This window comes from Meleagris gallopavo, chromosome 7 (assembly GCF_000146605.3).
Source record: "Meleagris gallopavo isolate NT-WF06-2002-E0010 breed Aviagen turkey brand Nicholas breeding stock chromosome 7, Turkey_5.1, whole genome shotgun sequence".
NCBI classification, from domain to species: Eukaryota; Metazoa; Chordata; class Aves; order Galliformes; family Phasianidae; genus Meleagris; species Meleagris gallopavo.
This window is the reverse complement of record NC_015017.2, coordinates 15,249,939-15,268,662: the sequence shown is the minus strand read 5'-3', so window position 1 is coordinate 15,268,662 and position 18,724 is coordinate 15,249,939. Positions and strand designations below refer to the sequence as shown.

General features: G+C 38.9%; 1 protein-coding gene across 1 annotated transcript in view; it reads left to right on the top strand.

The window, feature by feature from the left end:
* The first annotated feature begins 877 nt into the window (after positions 1 to 877).
* AGPS (alkylglycerone phosphate synthase) overlaps positions 878 to 18,724 on the top strand; it is a 71,669-nt gene continuing 53,822 nt past the window's right edge. Inside the window, exon 1 of the mRNA XM_031554289.1 lies at positions 878 to 960. Within this exon, the coding sequence (XP_031410149.1) occupies positions 878 to 960 (83 nt within the window). The remainder of the gene's footprint in view (positions 961 to 18,724) is intronic.

The window sequence follows — 18,724 nt, the reverse complement described above, 5'->3', positions numbered from 1 at the left end:
GTATATGGTAGAGATAGGGAGATTAAGATTTGAAAGAGTTTCTGAGGAAATGAGAACCAGGCTTGATTCTTAGAATGTAAGTGCAACTCTTACTTTTATGCATAATTTTGGGATTTGTTACAAGGGTGATTTGGTGGCTGCAGAAGGATCTCTGGTAGCCTGTGACCTGCTGACTTTTTTTTAACTTGTAATAAGTATTCTCTTCCAGAAGTTGTCCATTATGAGTTCCCCTTAATCACCCTTAAGGTTTGGACAAGTTAAACGTGTGTATTTCTGAATAAATGTGGCCCTCCAGCCACTGATTATTTTCCTGGATTTTTTCAGAAGTTTCTCATTTATCTTTGTCTTTTTGATAGTGCTGTGGGTGGAAATGAATATTTAAGGCTGAAATCATAAAGAAAATGACTTAACCTCCTGCTGTTCCAGATTCTTACATGGAACTCAGTTACACTGTTCTTCTGCCTTGCCGTATCCTGTGTAAACTCGCATCTATTGGCTGGGGAGAGGAAGGAGAGTTTCCCAACATTTTATTTTGCAATTAATGCAGGATATCTCTTTCACTGAAAAGCTACTTGTATTACTCATACAATCTTTATCAATTTGCCTGATTCTAGATCAAAACCACTACTTTTGGGGTGCTTAATTTCTTTATACATCATCTTTAATTCTCTCTTTGCTGCTATTTGAAGGTTTTTGCGAAGTACAATTGTAAATGTCAGGAGCATGCTAAAGTTTACTTATTTTCCCAATGAATACATTAAAAACAAAATGAATCTGAACAACTATACCTGTCATACTCTAAACATCTATCATATCCTCACAGGTCAATGTGTGACATGTCTTTGCAACACAGCACTGATATTCCCAATATATGACAATGTACAGTGAGCCATGTTCTGGAGGACAGTACAGGAGAACGGAGCAGCAGTTTGGTAGTGGGCAGGATGAGGCAGCTGGACTGTGAGCAGCCTGGGAGCTTCACAGGCAAATAGCTTGCTGCTGGCAGGATGTCATTAGTGGCAGCAGGATGACATAAGGAGGCAGGAGACACAACAAAACTGCGTATGTGACTGGCAGAAGAGCAGTGTCTAACAGTCCCAAGGCCCACTTGATTCTATCATAATCCTCGTTTGAGTTTCAGCTGCAGGGCTGGTGACTTTGACACTGATAAGAGTTAATTGCTGTTAATTGTGCTTGAGGGAGTTGCCCTATTTGTTCCCAGAAAGCCATAAATCAGTCGCACTACTTTTGCAGCCCCTGTGTTAAACGAGGACACCCTGCTAACAGAGGCCTGTGGAGTCTCATGTTGGGCACTGTTGGCTGAGAGAGGTGCCGGCCTGCATTCAGGGAACAGGTGGTCCATAAAGCAAGAGAAGTTATGGCTTGCTTATCAAAGCCAGTCTGAATTTTTTGGGTAAGATTTTTATGGAATATGGAACATGTAATGATGTAGGTTTTCTTTTTAAATCTGCTGTTTCTCTTCCTTTTCAGTATTTGTCTGAACAGATCACTCAAGTTTGCACAGTGTAAGCAGTCAAAATGTTTGTTGGTTGTGGTCCTAAACCTTTCAGATGCTGAGTGGTTGCTATGCAAAGTTTCTAGTATTATTCACCAGGAACAGAAATCATACTTAGGAGAGACTGATGCCACAGATATGCTTTGTTTTTCTTTTGAAAGCTGGCAAGATGCTTTTTTTAATAAATGTTCATGAGTTCCACACGTCATCACATATCTTGTGATGATAATTTGTGCTATGATTACAATAAATGTATCACCATAATTCTAAAAAAAACTATGGCAGAATGCAACCACTACTCCTTGACCCTGCATTGAAAGTAGATGATTTCTTGTATTCATTTATAGATATTCAATCCAACCATTTTCAGTCAAATGACTTGTTTTTAAGCTCACAAAGGCTGCTTCTAAAAGAATATAGTGTGTGTGTTATATTAACTTTCACACAGTTTATAAGTGCAACAAGAGAGCTGGAGAGGCATTGTCAGATGAAAACAAGTCCAATAAGAACACTGATGATTTGCTTAGGTGAGCCAAATAAAGCAGAAAATTCAGGCATGCACTGGACTAAGTATTATAATTTGTGATGTTTAGGAGCTGTGCAAGTCTTTGTCACTTTGCAAATTTAACAAGAATAAGAGCTTTTCTGAATGTGAGACTTTTACTGTTGCTCATGCACAGAACTTTTTCTCTTCTAATATAGCCAGTAAGTTGGCTATATGAGCTGGCTAGCATTTCGGCAAACTAAATTCCTGGTGCTCTGCCTGATTTCCTTGGAAAAACTGAAGCTGCTTTTAAGGAGGTTCTGTGAGAAAACACAGCAGAAGAATTAGTTTTGCTAACTTTAGCCTGCTTATATGGGAAAGACTTGCACATGCCCTCAGGCATGAACTTGGTTACATAAAGAGTAAGAAATACAAAATAAATCATATTCTTTAATTCTAAATTGCATTATTTGATGTAATAAGAACTTCCAGACCAGATCAAATCTAAATTAGTTGCCTGACAGTGGTAATTCCCAGATGTCTCTGAGGAAATTGCCCTATTCTTCAACCTCCTTTCCCACCTCCACCAGTATAATGGATAATTATATAACAACCTGACTACAGGGGAAGTTATTTTTTTACCCTCAGGCTGGTGGCTGATTTATGCCCTGAACTGAGAACATTTATATCCATTATGAATTTTTATCGGGTCCAATCTAATTCCCCACATAAATGTATGAATATGTATGTATAACCTTTTACTAAATCCTGCTAAGCACTTGGCCTCAATGATACCGTTTGCCAGCAAATTTCATATGCAATGGGCTTTTTGCCAATTTTAAATATATTGCCTTTTATTTTTATTACTGCAATCAATGCTTGTTTGGGGAGTGTTTGGATGGCAACAAGAGTGGCATCTCCTTCTGCACTTCCCATGCTTTGAGAGCTGCAGGGAGCAGTGAGATCACATCTTGGCCTCCTCCAGACTGGACAACATAAGTAACCTCAGCCTTTCCTTTTGCTAGCTTTGCTGCCCTCCTCTGGACACTTTCATGGACCTTAACATCCTTTTTATATTGTGGAGACTGGAACTGCATGCAGTATTCAAGCTGAGATCACCCCAAAGTTAGACATAGAGGGAGAATCGCCTCTTTTGACTATCTCTGTGTCTAATGCATCCCAAAATGCTTTTTGCCTCTTGACTGTCAGGGCAGGCTGCTGGCTCATGTTGAGCCTGCTGTTACCAGCACACCCAGGTCACTTTCTGCAGAGATGTTCTTCTGACACTCATCTCCATCTGTACCTGTATTAGGCATTGCTCTGTCCCAGGGGCAGCACTCAGCGTTTTCTTTTGCCGAACCTCATGCTGTTGATGATTGCCCAATGCAATAATCACAAAAAGTGGACAGGTTTTGACTGAAGCGAAGGAAGATGGGACAGTCTGTAGGGAAGACTATTGTATATTCACAATTCTGTAGATTGTAGGAAAGAAATAACATAAGTTGCTTTACTTTATTCTAGCGAAAGTGAGTGTTACCAACAGTATCTACAATTATAGTAACTTGAAAGGTAAGGTTGCCTTGAAAATCAAACCTTGAATTAGTACCTGAAATGAAGAGGCCATGAGACAGACTCAAGTAGTCCATGTGTGAAAATCCTTACATTTGTGTGTCTTCGAAACATCAAGTCAGTGATGAAATACCATTAAGCTGAATGGGGATATACTCAGTCAACAGACATCCAGAGTGGTCGCGTCAGACGGCAGGATCCGAGAAGCAATACTAACATAAAAGAACTTATGTAAGTAGGATATCCGCAGATAAAACCACAAAGTTAAAATCTGAGTGTAAATGTTTTAGTTTGGGAGTGCTGAGAAATTGTCTTCTTTTGGTTCACTTAACTATATCATGAGCAGTTGTTATGTTTTTATCCAGTTTAAAATTTCCCCACAGCTCAAGGTAATTTAGATCTGAGATTTTGGCTCAACTCCATTCCTAGCCTGCACTCAGTATAAATTATTGCTCTAAAACCATGACATGTTCAATTTATCCTCCATTTTAAATGGCTGAAGAGTACATGCATAATTCTGTGCATACCCCACTTTCTGTAATCTACCGTGACAAACAGACCAAGTGACTGAAACTACTAGGTAAGGCACTTTATTTTAATCATGAGCCCACACCTAGTTGAAGTTTAAATACCAAGTAAAAATGACTTTTGAATTATTTGACTTGAATTAATGCCAAATTCAATCTTATACAGTCTCACGGAGGAAAAAAAAGTATTGGAATAAAACCAGTGATTTATGTGTAGGAATATAAGCAGCAGTTGAAATAATGGTTGTGGATCACCATGAAAAATATGACAGTCTTTTTTCTTTGTGCTGTCGTGATTGTGGGATTGGGATCTTGGTGATGTTTTGATACAGAGAGTTGAGGACATCATTCCCAGTTCCATCTTCTACCAAAATTTCTGTCCAGACTTTGTGTGCCGTGCTCCACTACGTTGTTCTCTATTGTCCAGTAAAATACAAGATGACAAATATTCTCACTTTGGAGAGAAAAGTCTGAAGTAATTATGTCACACGTGTCTGAAAGAAATTATACATTTTTCTAATTCGAAATAACTACACTAAGAAATGTATCCAGAAACATTGCACCTTTGTGTTGAGTTTTGATCCTCTGGCTCAGTTTCATTTGTCCATTAATACCATGAGTTTAGATGTAGGAAAATAAACTTGGCAGAAATCTGAGCTGCCTAGAATTTAATCAGTGTTACATATCCCACAGGGGTAATGTTTTCTAGGATGATTTTGTGTTCCGAAATACTAGTCTTTTTCTTAGAGTTTTTGTTACTATGTAGCAAGCCTTCCTAATAAAGTCATGTTTGTTTACAATTTGCTAGTTCAGAAAGTCAGCTAAGACAACTTTTTAGCTGTGGTTTTTCACTCCAACATTCAACTCAAGCTAGGAAAAGAGACTCAGGAGTAGTTACTTAAAAAGCTTGGTTTTGCTGTTCTGTTTGGCTGCTTGTACCAAGGGAGACTTTGAATACTGAAGTCATAGACAGATCTGACTCCTTGTATCTGTTTATGTAATTTTGTCCTCAGCTGGAGACCTATTCTCTAATTTGATGTTTCTCAGTAGATTTTTTTTCTGAATTATCATGCCAAATGGTTGTCCACTTTAGTTTTTCCAAAGGAAGGCACCTGTTCAATTTCAGATACTTTTCAGTCTGTTCCACTTCCGTGGTCTGCACTTCTCCTCAGAGAGCCTTGAGCCTTCCTCATATTTTAGGTTGCCAGCTCTCTTATTTTCTTTTCCCAAACACTCAATTTTGTTCTGAAGCTCTTATGACTGAGCCAACTTCCATTCCTTCATAAAGGGATACTCTCTTGTTATTACAACTGAGGAATTCTGTAAGAGACTTTTAATGTCTCCGGGGAGTTACTACAATAAAAGCTTGAATTAGGCTCTAACTAACACTTGTTCATGCAATATTCATTTATTGGCAAATTGCATTTGTTTCTGCTATTGATATGTACTTGTAAGTTTATTTCTAATGCTGCAATTACATGATCAGATTAATACATGACTGAGTAAGATATCATATGCTCTGTTTGAGTAACAGAAGCAGCTAGATGCCTGAATTCAGTGCAATGTACACTGCCATCTTGTGTTCTGAAGTTCTGGTGAATATAAAAATGTGCAGCATGCACTGTAGCCTTTCACAAAATAGGTACTGGCTATGTTAGTGGAATATGCAAGATATTTGTTGTCATCTTTCTAGTAAAATAGAAATTGGTGTGCTTAAAATAGCAAATCTCACTGATAACTCTGAATTTGTCAGTTTGAAGGATCCAATTCTTTTAATTATGATTTATGGACATATCAGGCAAAACGGCCCAAAAAAAAATAAAAAATACTGCAGTGAAAATTTTGCTGCAGCCACGCCATTCTGCATTCTCCTTTCTAGCAATGAGGTTCATCATGGACCCCAAGGAATAGGTCTGTTGTAAGGCAGCCTCTGATCTGGTGTAGTGTTCCCAGACTAGCTGTCTGCCAAATGCTTCTCTTCTGCAGAAAGGGTGTGTGATAGAAAAGAGGGTAGACTTGTATTCTTAGCTGGAATCTCTCTCTCTCTGGAGCAGTTGTATTCAGAATGTAACTAGATCATCCCTGAGGCGTGTATGCACCAGAGTACTGGCTCATTAGCAGAAAGAGGACCTACAGTGACACTTACTTAAAAAATGAAGAAAAAGAATCTAACATCTTTGCCCTGTAGTGTTTATTCAAAACTGGATTCAAAACAAAGAACAGTGACAGATCTTGGTGGATGAAATAAGTACTGCATGCTCTTCCAGTAAAAATAATTCTGTGCTAATCACAGAAGTGGAGTTGTACGTGCATGCTTGCTTTCACTGTAAAAAAAATATTTTGCTCTGCCTCATTGTTTTATTAACTCCAACTTCTCCATGTAGTTGCTCACCAACAAAGATTTTATAAAATCCAGCTAATGTTGCCTGAAATGAACATAAGCAAAAAAGAGAAAGTTATGCCAAAAATCTTTAACTAAGCTTGGAGACCAGGGGCAGGGCAAGAAATAGTACAAGTATATCATAGCAGCAGATATCATGGTAGAAAGGTAGAATGGCAGAAAACACTGGCAGGAGGCCCAGAAGAGAATGACTCTTGGCCTTACTTGTGCATTAGTTCTGATTGGGTTTGCTGCTTTCCAGAAACCTTCCATTTCACCCATTTGGCATTCCTTAGCCCATCTATGCATACTTTTATTTAATGTCCAATAAGACTTTCCACCTCTGAAAGGCAAGTGGTTATGGCATCTGATATGACTTGTGCCTCTATCTCCCAAGGTTTCTTTTTATGGCTTAAACATGTAATAATTGAATTTAAACAACCTCTATCTCTTGTGAAAGGAGCAGTTAGAGCTTTTGCTCCTGTAACAATACTTTCATCATACCTTACTTCCTTTTGCACTTGTCTTCAAAAGGCAGCATGTCATAGTGATTGCATAATCTCCTGTTTCAGTAAGTTTGCAGTTAAAGCTGTACATTTGTACACTGCAGTACCACCTCTGGGCTGCCGGATTTATCCAGAAAGTGAATTTCAGAGGAAAAAGTCTCCAATGTAGACTTCCATGATTCCTTCTAGGATCACCCTCTGACTTCAGTCACAGTCATTGTACGGAACTGCAAACATCAAATGCAGCTGTGACTATCCAAATTTTCAGTGGTTTTGTGAATAAAGAGAATGGTTAGAGAAAGAACAAGGTCAGAGAATGGTAGATGGAGTTTCATTAAGCGAAACTTCAGGCATTTACTTGTGTTTTCTCTTGTAATTAAGCTTAACGTTTCTGAGTTTTTCCAGTGGCACAAAGCCTATTTCACTATTCAGGAAAAAGTTGTTTGAAGAGAGATCTGTCGCAGAGAACAATATAATTAGGCCTTGAATTTAAAGTTATCATCATTTTTTGATTTACTGACAAAACTGCCTTTCCTCTAAAGTGTCCATCTGTAAGACTATAAATGTCAGTGAAAAAGCCTCTGCTTAGCTTTTATTTTCTGTTACCAAGAGCAGCTGGCCATCTGCTGGGTGAAAGGAAAGTTGTGCTTTGTTGTATTTGGAAGCAAAGGTCAGGAATAGCACACCTTAGTCCTTGTGAATGATATATTTGGGCTGTGTCTGACCAAATGGTGTCTTGTTAATCCACCTTGCTTGGTTTACCAGCTCTCCTCAGGTCAGAATCCAGTATTACACAGTTTCAGATGTCGTTCGTGTGGATATACTGTCTATGTAGGATTCTTGCTGTCCCCAGATATGGTAGAAGATGAGATCTTGGGCTACAGCTTCAGGCTTGATGGCAGCACAGGAAACAAGGATGCCCACGCTACCTGGAGTTCCCAGATCCTGGGCTGGGTCTGCTCACAAAGCCTCCAGTAGATAGAAGCTTGCTGCTAGTGCATGTGCCTGCTGATGTTCTGTCAGCCACTTCTGCAGATAAACCTCTGTCCTCAGAGAGTGTTCTGGTACTGGATTTGAAGGCAGCAGAACACTAAACCTGCTGCAGGGATTGCCAGAGCTGTGGAGAGGGATGACAAGTTCACAGCAGAGGCATTGATTCAAACAAGCTCAGCACTCTGTAAGTCTGGGAGATGTTTGTGCTTAGGAAGGCTTAGGAATTGTGGGATATGTAGTATCACCAGGAAGAGAAATCTGAGGCTCATAAGTCTTCCTCTTTACGTTTTTTACGGTGTTAGAAGCTGCAATAGAATATATTTACACATTATAACAAAAGTGTTTTAAAATTCTTTGCCAATAAACGTGCATTTCAGTTAACTAATAAATAATTGCTAGAAGGCTTTATGGAACATATGTGCTATGTCTCTGTTCCTACTCTGAGATCAGAGAGCTCTTCACTGACACAACAGTGCTTGCAGCACTGATCCTTTTGTTGGAGAGTTTGAATAACGTATTGAGCAGTACATAAGGAAATGTAAATATCTTATTGGAGAAATAATGCAAAAATGATCCCTTGCCTTTTAAGGAAAAAAAAACCAAACACAAGAAAAATTCAGATTAGTGACTCAAAAATAGGCATATCAGCAGTGTCTTGCTGTCCTGTGTATCAGAAACATCCTCTACATTGCAGCAAAAATTTGGTATTTAAATAGGAGTAGGGCAGTCTTGGCCCAAGCTGCTTTGTATCATGATGTCCAGGGCACGTGCTACTGTTGCAAGACAGTAAGACAACATCTTGATAAATGTCTCAATTTTGTCTCTCCCTATGCTAAATTTATTATCATGCTTTCTTCTTCCTTCAGTCACAAGGTTGTATTATTATCCTTAGCTGCCCTTCTCAGACTAATCCATACATTGGCCAGGAGGGAGTGCTCTAGCAGGGCTGCCAACGCTATTATCCCTGAGTCTTAAAAGGCCCTATTCCAGCAAGCTTGGGAATGATTGCCCCGAGGTTTCTCATCAAGCTGCTTCCAGCTCAAAAGAACACGAGAACTCACTCAGCGCTTCTTTTTATGCCTAGTCATTTGGTATATTTACAGTATTATTTTCTCCCTCGAAGTTTGGCACTGCTTTCTTTTCCCCCACTTTCTATTTTGCAATTGTTTCCCTACCCCTAAACTTCCCGTGCTGCAGTGCTGAGGAGTCATGCATGCAAGGACAGTTTGTTTTTTAACTTCTCAACATACAAAGCATGTTGTGTTAAAGAGAAAATAAATTGTTTTCTCTCACACATTTGAAAATGTCTACCTTCTTCAGTGATATCATTGCATGTAATGGAGCAGTAAGCTGGTCCCCTATCACACAAAGAAAGCTGTAGAGATTAATTATCTCACAAATATTTTGGAGAATCAAGCAGTTCACCCATTTGTGCTGCTCCATTTCCCATGTTTTCAGCTGAAAGAACATGCTGCTGTCTAAATTGATGGCATCCTTTTCAGCTGAGACCAGCTTAATCTATTTTCTATTCTTCAAAAAAGGAGCTGCCTTTGTTATCCCTTGTATGCACCACATTTCTCTATTGAAACAAAGCACTGGTGAACAGCACTGGCTTGACAGTGCCTGAGACTGGAGTCCTCAGGTCTGGTGCAGCAGCAGTAAGAGCATCTGAGGTGCAAATTCAGCAGTATGAGCTTTAATTTTATATACTTAATTAAACTTCTACACTATACAGAAGAATTCAAATCACATCATTGTGATGTGGAGGAAGGAAGCAAAATTTTAAAAGCGTAAAACCAACAAATAACCAATAATTTCAAAAGTGAAAGGAAGGCAGCCTTACAGACTGCCTTAGCCACTCATGGTTTGTCTGCTTTAGTAGTGCTTGGTTAATTACAGATAACGATGCTTTTTAATAGCTCCTACCTATGGCTGTCCACCCTGCCCTTCTCCAAAAGGGCCTTGTTTAATAGTTTATTTATGGCCTAGAATATCCAGGGAAATTACCGCTCACTCCTCTTCATATACTGTGCTGTAATTTGCAAAATCCTGTAAATCACCCCCTTTCAGTAGCATCTCTCATGTTAAAACTGTATTTTAATAACTGTAACTTATTTGCATCTGAGCAGAAATGTTGCTCTCGCTCACATGAATACTCAGTTCAGCTGCCCTTCACTCTTGGCCTAATCTATAATTGAATCGATGTTTGTTTTGTTTCACAGAATGAACTTATTTACTTCTTGATCTCATTACTACTGCTTTACATTGTCTCCGCCTTCTTGTTTTTGTTTCTCAGAGCAAAACTAAAGAGCTTAGAGCCAAAGTGCGGGAAAAGGAGGATGAAATGAGGTGTGGTAGTTGCGTACTTCAGCCCAAAACAAAAGGCAAATGTTACAATGATGTGTAGTGTAATGATAATGTATGCAGACCTGGTATTATGATAATGACACTGATTGCAAATCAGGAAATCCCATCTCCACAGTGGTTAGCCACGTGTACGCAACACCATGTGGTGTGCTCCGCTAAGCAGACATGGCTCCCTGTTCATAGTTTCGTGCCTCTGCTTCCTCCTGATCCACTCTTGAGACAGCAGATCGAGAGAACATTAGATGCTCAGTTCCCCCACCTGTTTCTATCTACACACTTCCTGGCTTACTTAATCTATTCTCATCAACTTTCCATTAGTAATTACCTTTATGGGATAATTGTGCTACTGTGTGGGAGGTAATTATGGAGTAATATAAGAGCACATGAGAATGATATAGATATTATCAAGAAAATGTTGTCAGTTTTTTTTATTCTAAGCTGCAGATGCTTAATTCTCCTTTGACATCTATTTCCATAAAGATAATGAAAAAAACTTGGGTTTTAAGCAAAGGGAAAAAGTATCAGTTGTCACAAATAAAAAGTGGAAAGTGACTAACCATGCAATTATGTGACAGAAGCCTCAATAAAATCCAACACTTAATTCAAATACAAGACTCATTTAAAGTGTGGGTTGTTTTCTTTTTTCATTTTAAAGAATCACAAGATTACTCCATTTGAGAGCAGTTTTTGCATGGTATATTCAAACACTCCCCTTGTCCCAAATATGGTGTTTACACAATTGCTTAATTGTGTCTGATGTTGCATACCTTGGTATTCCCTCAGCACACTCAGGTAATTGTCTTAAAATATAATAGACGCTAGAAGATAATGTTCCTTCTCATTAAATGCTGACTTTGGATTTGTTAAGCTGCCTTGCTATCTGATCCAGGAAGCTTTTTTGTTGCTTTTGTGGTTGCTGTTTATTTGAGTGGGGTTGTTGTTGTTTGTTTTCTTTTGAGCTAGCTACAATAATCAAGTGCTATACCTTTAAGTGAAATGTTAAACTTGGTTATCTGGTAGATGTCCATTTTCCACATTAAAGAATTCTGTAATAAGATTCAGTCAAGAACTGCACAGATACACTAAGCTTTTCAATACCTTTTTCATATTTTAATTACACAAGTGAAAATCCAACAGACTTAAACTGCATTCCATCACCTTTAGCCCTCTCCATTCCATTGTTTTTCTCCTCTTCCTGAGATGTTATTTCTTATTCTCACAATGCAGAGCTCTTGTCAATCCTACAGACTTCTCAAAAAGATGCAAGAGATAGAATCATAGAGTCTTTGGAGTTGGAAGTGACCTTTATAGGCCATCTAGCCCAACTCCCCTGCAATAGAACAGGGATACCTACAGCTTGATCAGGTTGCCCAGGGTCTGATCCAGTCTTGCCTTGGAAGTTTGCAAGTATGGGTCATCCACCACATCTCTGGGCAGTCTGTTCCAGTGCCTCACCACCCTCACTGTAAAAGACTTTTTCCTTATATCTACCCTCTTTAAGCTTGAAATGATTTCCCTTGTTCCATTGCCACAGGCCCTTCTAAAGAGTTTGTCCTCTTCTTCTCTATAGCTCCCCTTTAGATATTGAAAGTTTTTGAGTTTTTGAAAGTTTTTGAAAAATCTTTCAACTTTATTGAAAGATTTGGGTTTCTAACTAAAATACAAGCAACATTCTCTTCCACAATACAGTGTATGTGTTATATTGCCTGAGGAGGTAAGACGAGTTATTTGCTCCAATACCATGCATAGGGACATAAGCAAGGGAAATACAGAATTAAGTGTGTGCCTTTATTGATAATTTCTTCTTTGAAATTCTGGAAATTGGGAGAATTTTAGTGCAACAAACTACATACTTAGAGTAGATTATTTAACAAAGTGCTATAATTCAGTCTTGCTTCCAGTATTTCCTCTGATGATGTGATGTGGTGTATGTTGAGATCCTAGCTGTATCCTGAGTTGATTTCAAAATTCATACACACTGGAACATAGGTGAGAGGATATAGCACTGTCAGAAGAAATTGTTGAACATGATTAGTGTTTACTACAACCAGATTCTTTTTAATCAATTATACATGGAACTTTTCTCTGTTGTCTGCTGACTATCAAAGCATTTTGGGGAAAGAAGGCATCTTTCCTTTCCAAACACGCGTAACTACAAAAATGAGGAGAGAATCATCATTTTATGAATTAAATGTCTCAAAAAAAACTACAAACTCTAGTCAGGATAAAGTCATAAACTGGACTGAAAATGCTCATTCTCCTAAGTGGATTCTCACTGTTGCAGTGCTTCCCATCAGACTCTTCCAAAGGAGCGCATAAAACTGGAATGAAAAATGGAAGTTCTCAAAGTAAATGAAGAGTACTGAGCATCTCTGACTTATGAGATTAAGTCACCAAGATAAAATGCAGGTGTACAGGAGCTACAACAGGCAAGAAAGCATACAGGAGGCAAATAGTTTCCATAGAGACTCCCTTGTCATGCTGGGCAATAGTATTTCACTTTAATTGACAGCTCTGTTAAAGAAAGGGAAGGAGAGAAATTCTTAGGGCGATAAACAGGAGTGTGGAAACCGCACTTGAGCTCCTTTGGGATACACAACTTGAAAGCTAACTGTCTGTAAATGTCAAATTATGCTTACTTTCACCAACAAAGCCACAGGAAGCCATATGTGGTAAGTATATTTGGTTTTACTGAATTGCCTCAGTAAACAAATACAAAAGCTGTATCTCTTGACAGGCTTTTGACATACATTGTGGAAGGGTTGAAAGATGGCAGGGATGTACATCTCCTCACAGTGCTTTCTTCCCTTCAGTTATCTGGATGCAACAAGGCCGTTGTTAGAACAGATCAAAGAAAGTAAAATAAGAATTAATTGAGAACTTGCAAAGCACATATCCTATAAACTTATCTGCCACTCTTGCTACCAGTGATGGAGTTTAAATGGATTTACTACCAGAAGTAAACAGAATAAACAAATAGAAATTTGTCTTGTTCAGTTTGCAAAGATCTGCTTTGAATTGATAGATGCACAAACTCACCCACACGTATATCTGTTTAGCAGATATATTTCTTGCAAGCAAAAGATGGAATACATAAGGTCTGACATGGATAATAGTAATATACTACTTCTAACTGCCCTGGGACATCAGTGGAAGTCAATATGTGTTTTTTAATACGTCATGACAACGGTTTAGCATTTGCTTCTCAGTGATCAGCTCTTGTTCAGATATAGACATCTTGGCTGTTCTGACCATCTTTTTGATTGAAAGCTGAAATAGTTGATAATCTTGGAAAATGTAATGAGAGAGAGCTGACTACTGCATTTTTTACATATTTAAAGAGATAACATACTGCCCGCTAACCTTTTCCATATAAGAAAGTCAGCTGCTAGTTGGAGATCTCTAAATAAGAGGTTTCATTCATGACCCAAGCTATGTAGATTTTTATCCGTTTTATCCTAGTTTCAGTTCCTCCTGTCCTTGTGTAAGCTTTCCATATCCTTGCCTTTGCCAATAGTTTGAAGTCCTGCAGGCTTCCCCCTAGCTGTGACCTTTGAGACCTGGGCCTTTCTCAGGCTGTAGTACTGAATCCTGTATCTTATGCCTCCTATTGCTATAAGCTGGTAGTTGGATGGATGGATGGATGGATGGATGTGTTGCCTTTCCCTCAGGGTCTCTGCTTACTCTATAAAAATGACACAAAGGCTAAGTAGGAGAAATTGTTTCAGGAAAACTTATTGGTCTATTCAAATATTAACAGAACTCCTCCCAGAGAATCAATTAGTTGGTGTTGAAGGATGGATTCATCAAAGGGTGTAAGCTTTCCACACTGGTGATCAAAATGACTAATACAAAGGTGAGCTCGAGGGCTTGTGTCCTTTTTGCCCATCTATTGCCCCATAAGTTACTTCTGAGCTCATGATTAAGCCATGGATGTCCCACACCCATCCTGTTCTTAAGAGAGCCAAAACCCCACCTTTTCTGTAGGTGGTGGCTTTTTGTGCAGGGTTACAGAAATGCAGAACAAAAAGGTGTTCTTAGTACACTAGTGTCAATCACATCTGAATTGGACTGCAAGGAAGCAACATCTGAAATACACCTCATTCAAGCAGCATTTCCTTCTGTTTTAACTTTGCAAGTAGTTCCATGAAAGGAAGACTCTTGAAAAAAAAAAATAGTTCTTTTGCCCTGTTCATGTTCTGCTCATTTGTTTTAAAGAAATCCCTTCCTTTTGCTGTACACTAAAAAGCTGAGGAAGTACACTTTAGTTAAGATAGAGTTTTCCCAAATTACAGAAAAAGGTAGCTGTGCTCCTTTGGAAGCTGTTTCACAATGGTAGTGTATCTAGGATAAAAAAGGCCTTTTACTGATGCATGAATTGTTTAAGCTAACATTTAAAAATCTCTGTCAGGGGTAAAGACCAAAGAATCCCCATGCTGCTTCAGACCAACATCCATCCTGCAGAGTGTTCTGTCTGTGGCTACAATCATGAGCTCAAGTGAATCTCAGACATCTGGAAGAATCAGAACCAATAAAACATATGTGCTATTTCTCCCTAATATTCTGCCATTCTCTAACCATTTTCAGTTTAGAGATTTTCCTGAAATGGTTACAGTAAGGCGAGACTGATCAGGGACAGTGAGGTCAGCTAGTGCCTCCTGGCCCTGGTGGCATCCCTTGTACTTACATAACCATTTTCTTGTGTGAGGAAGTTGCACTATAATAAACGTTATCAACATGTCTCTGGATTGTTCGAGGCTTTAGAATTAAAGTTTATCCATTTGTAAACTGAACTATTTTTCTGTTTCTATTGGAAACTGCACTGTCTGCTTGCCATAGTTACTGCTACTGAGAGAATATTTAACACCTAACATGTAAAAAACTTTACTTTGGGAAGAACTGTTCAGTGTAAGGTTCAGGAGATTGCAAGTTATTGTTATACAGAACACAATAGATAGTACCTGAAAATATATCTGTATCACTTTTTCCAGCCACTGTTGAACTACCAAAGGACTCAATGTTTTTGTTGCTCCATGCTTTTTGCGCATCACTTGCTAAAATCTTGGCAATTTAGAGTTAAAACAGCATATTTTACTTAACTCTTCTGCCTCTGATTTTTTTTTTTTTTTTACCAGTGTAGGAAAAATTATTTTTATCGAAAGCAACTTTTCCTGTCCTTGAATAAAGCAGAGGATTTTGCTTTTCTCATTGCTTACTATTACGATAATGTTATTGTGCTCAGAAGCAGTGAGATGAATTAAGTCTCATAAATCTAGTTTGCTATCTAGTCCATAAAGAAACAGCACAGGTTTCTACTATGGCAATAGCAGTTCCTGTTAGTTTCAAGAGGTCAAGAACTTTCAGGGGTTTCAATAATTTATTTGAAATTTTTCAGAATTCTTTTTGCATTTTCAGTTCAATATTGTCCTGCATTTTCAGTTCAGTATCGTCCTCTGCCTTCTCTTCAAAATGTGTGTGCAGCTGCTGCTGTTTCAGCATCTCATTTGAGGTTAGATGTGCATTCCATCAATTAGCTTTCCGTATCTAATACCTATATCTCTTACTTTTTATACAGGCATGTAGCGACAGGACAAGGAGAAATGGCTTTAAACTGGAAGAGGATAGATTTAGACAAGATATTAGGAAGAAATTCTTTACTATGAGGGTGGTAAGACACTGGAACAGTTTGCCCAGTGAGGCTGTGAATGCCCCCTCCCTGGAAGCATTCAGGGCCAAAATGGATGGGGTTTTCAGCAACCTGGTCTAGTGGGAGGTGTCCCTGCCTATAGCCAGGGGTTGGAACTAGGAGATCTTAAAGGTCCCTTCCAACCCAAACCGTTCTATGAATCTGTGATCTCAAGTAAATGCTGCTGCTTTGGCTTGGCAACTATTAGCCTGCTTTAAACGACCACTTTGTAAATCTGCTGGAATTTCTGCTGAAACTGTACTTCCCTTTCTTGTCACAATTACATTACTTTCAAAATTGTTTGTTTGCTAAATTTTCTTTTTAACCCTTCTACTTATCAGTTAGATTTTATGTGAATTGATTAGACATTTAAAAAAATATATATGTCAGTGGTTCACTTTAGGCAAACGATGAGCAACCTCACAATCTGCCAGTCCATTATGTTCCTACACCCATTCATAAATATTGCCATCCTTCCAAGGGAGCTGAGAAGCACATTCAGAGTGCTGCCACAGAAAGGACTGAAGTGTCCATTAGCAGCACTTCCATTCCCTGTAAGATTAAGGTTCACACATGGTGATAACCATGCTCTATCACCCCCAGTTAAATCTTTAGATGCACACTCTTGAAAAGTAATTGGGAACTTTTTAGACAATTAAGTTCTGAGGTAGTGATAAATGTTGCTCATCAGATATTAGTTAGATTCTATTTCTAACTTGTACCCTTAAAATCAAATAAATGAACCCATTACAAATTACTCTTCCTTACTAGTAAGTATAGTGCAAAGAAACATTCTGGCAAAATCTGAAGCCTACAAGGAACCTATTATCTCTCTCCAAACCTTCAGCAGCGTGGAATGTTTTAGATAACAGTGACTTAAAATCCTTCCAACTATATCCAGCACTTCAGTAAACAAGGTGAATGGAGAACTCAGTCAAAAGAGCTGTGTTTGTTCCCTACAGACCGCCTCCCAAGCAGCAGATAGTTAAATGCAGATATACATGAGTTAATTCAGAAAGCAGCATACAAATTACTCACGGGGATGGGGGTGAAATTTAGCTCCATAACCAAACTATCAAACTGCTGGAACAGCTGTTTATATCGCAGTAATATCAGAAACTTCACCTAAAGCTGAGACTCCATTGCAACTAGTGTGATTCCCACCCCAGGAAAATTATAGACTATTTTGTAGTCAAAGTACACTAAGGGCATCAGATTAATCATGGTGAGAATCAAAGCAAAACAAATAGCAGTAAAACCTGGCTTTTATGCACTGCTTTCAACCAGTAGTCTTAAAATGTTTGATCCAATATTGTCATACAGTCCTCAGGGTATTTCTCTTCCAACCAATCTCTGCAGGGAGACACTGTTATCCCTGCTTCTAAATGAGGAGCTATAACTCAAAGAGGCACCGATATTACATGTGAAGCAGGGAACCGAACCAAAGTCTCTCTGCTTGTCCTCTACATACTGCTCCCTGGAGAACTTTCTGCTAGTTGGTGCTCCCTAGAGAACTTTCTGCTACTTGCTTAACTAATGGGAAGGTATCATGCTGAAGTATTGTGGGAGAAATAGGTCCTTGAAAGGGATTTGAAAGAGGATGAGGCAAGAGTTTTATGAATTTTCATGTAATTTCCTTTTATATATAAGACAGAATAAGCATAGGGTGAACGAGGAAGGAATGGACATAGAAATTAGCAGTGATAGGTAAAATATCATTATGAAAGTGTTAATAATCACATAGATACTTGCACTCCTTTTCAAGATTTCATAAAGCTGACTGGTGTGCCATCAAACTGCAAAAAGTAATCACAAAGTAGGTTCTGTATGATAACAGACTGGACTTAAACTGTGTGAGGCAGTTCGGCTTATAGAGAAATGTTGGAATTTATCTGAGGAGGTTGTCTATATGATCATCTCGCTCTGAGCAGAACTAGTTTTACTGATAGATGGTGTGTAGTCTGTTCTTGAAGATAACGGAGGCGACTTCATTCTATTCTTAGGCAGACAACAGTTTTTCATTTTCACTGCCATTGAAAAGTAGCCTAGTATAGATACTGAAGTTGCATCTTGAAGTTTGTGCTCGTTACTGCTCGCTGACTGCATGGACAGGAAGGGCAGATTGACTGCTGCCTTTTACTTCATAGCAATCTTTTACATATTTGAAGATCTCTGAGCAAATGTCAAAGGTGTGAGTACTGTCAGAAAGACTGAACCAGATGCACGAGTGAGAGGCAGTTGTGTCAAGCTTGGACGTAATGAAGGCACGTTGGTATTATCAAGAGTTGTGTGCACAGGGCCAGCAAGTTGGGGCTGGGTGTGTCATTGTGGGGTCCGTGGTGCTCAGTGCATTCGACCCACATAACACGTAAAACGGCTCTGTTGGATGGGTTTTTTTGAACTACAAATCTGCCATAGCACTGAGAGCTGCAGGGTCGTTACTACTGTTGTATTCATGCACTGCAGATAAATGTGATCAGTACTGCAGTACAGGTACCTCTGTATTTCAGCAAAAGTGCCTGGAGAGTGTGAGAGCCCCTGCTCTCACATTAGGACACCGCAGTGCCTGTCAACACTCATGATAACATCTGTAACACCTGTAAGCCACTATGTCACCTCACCAACCTATTTCTTAAACGTGTCACCCACGCTAATGTCATTAATGAGCATTTCATAATTAACTTAGGCAACCCTCA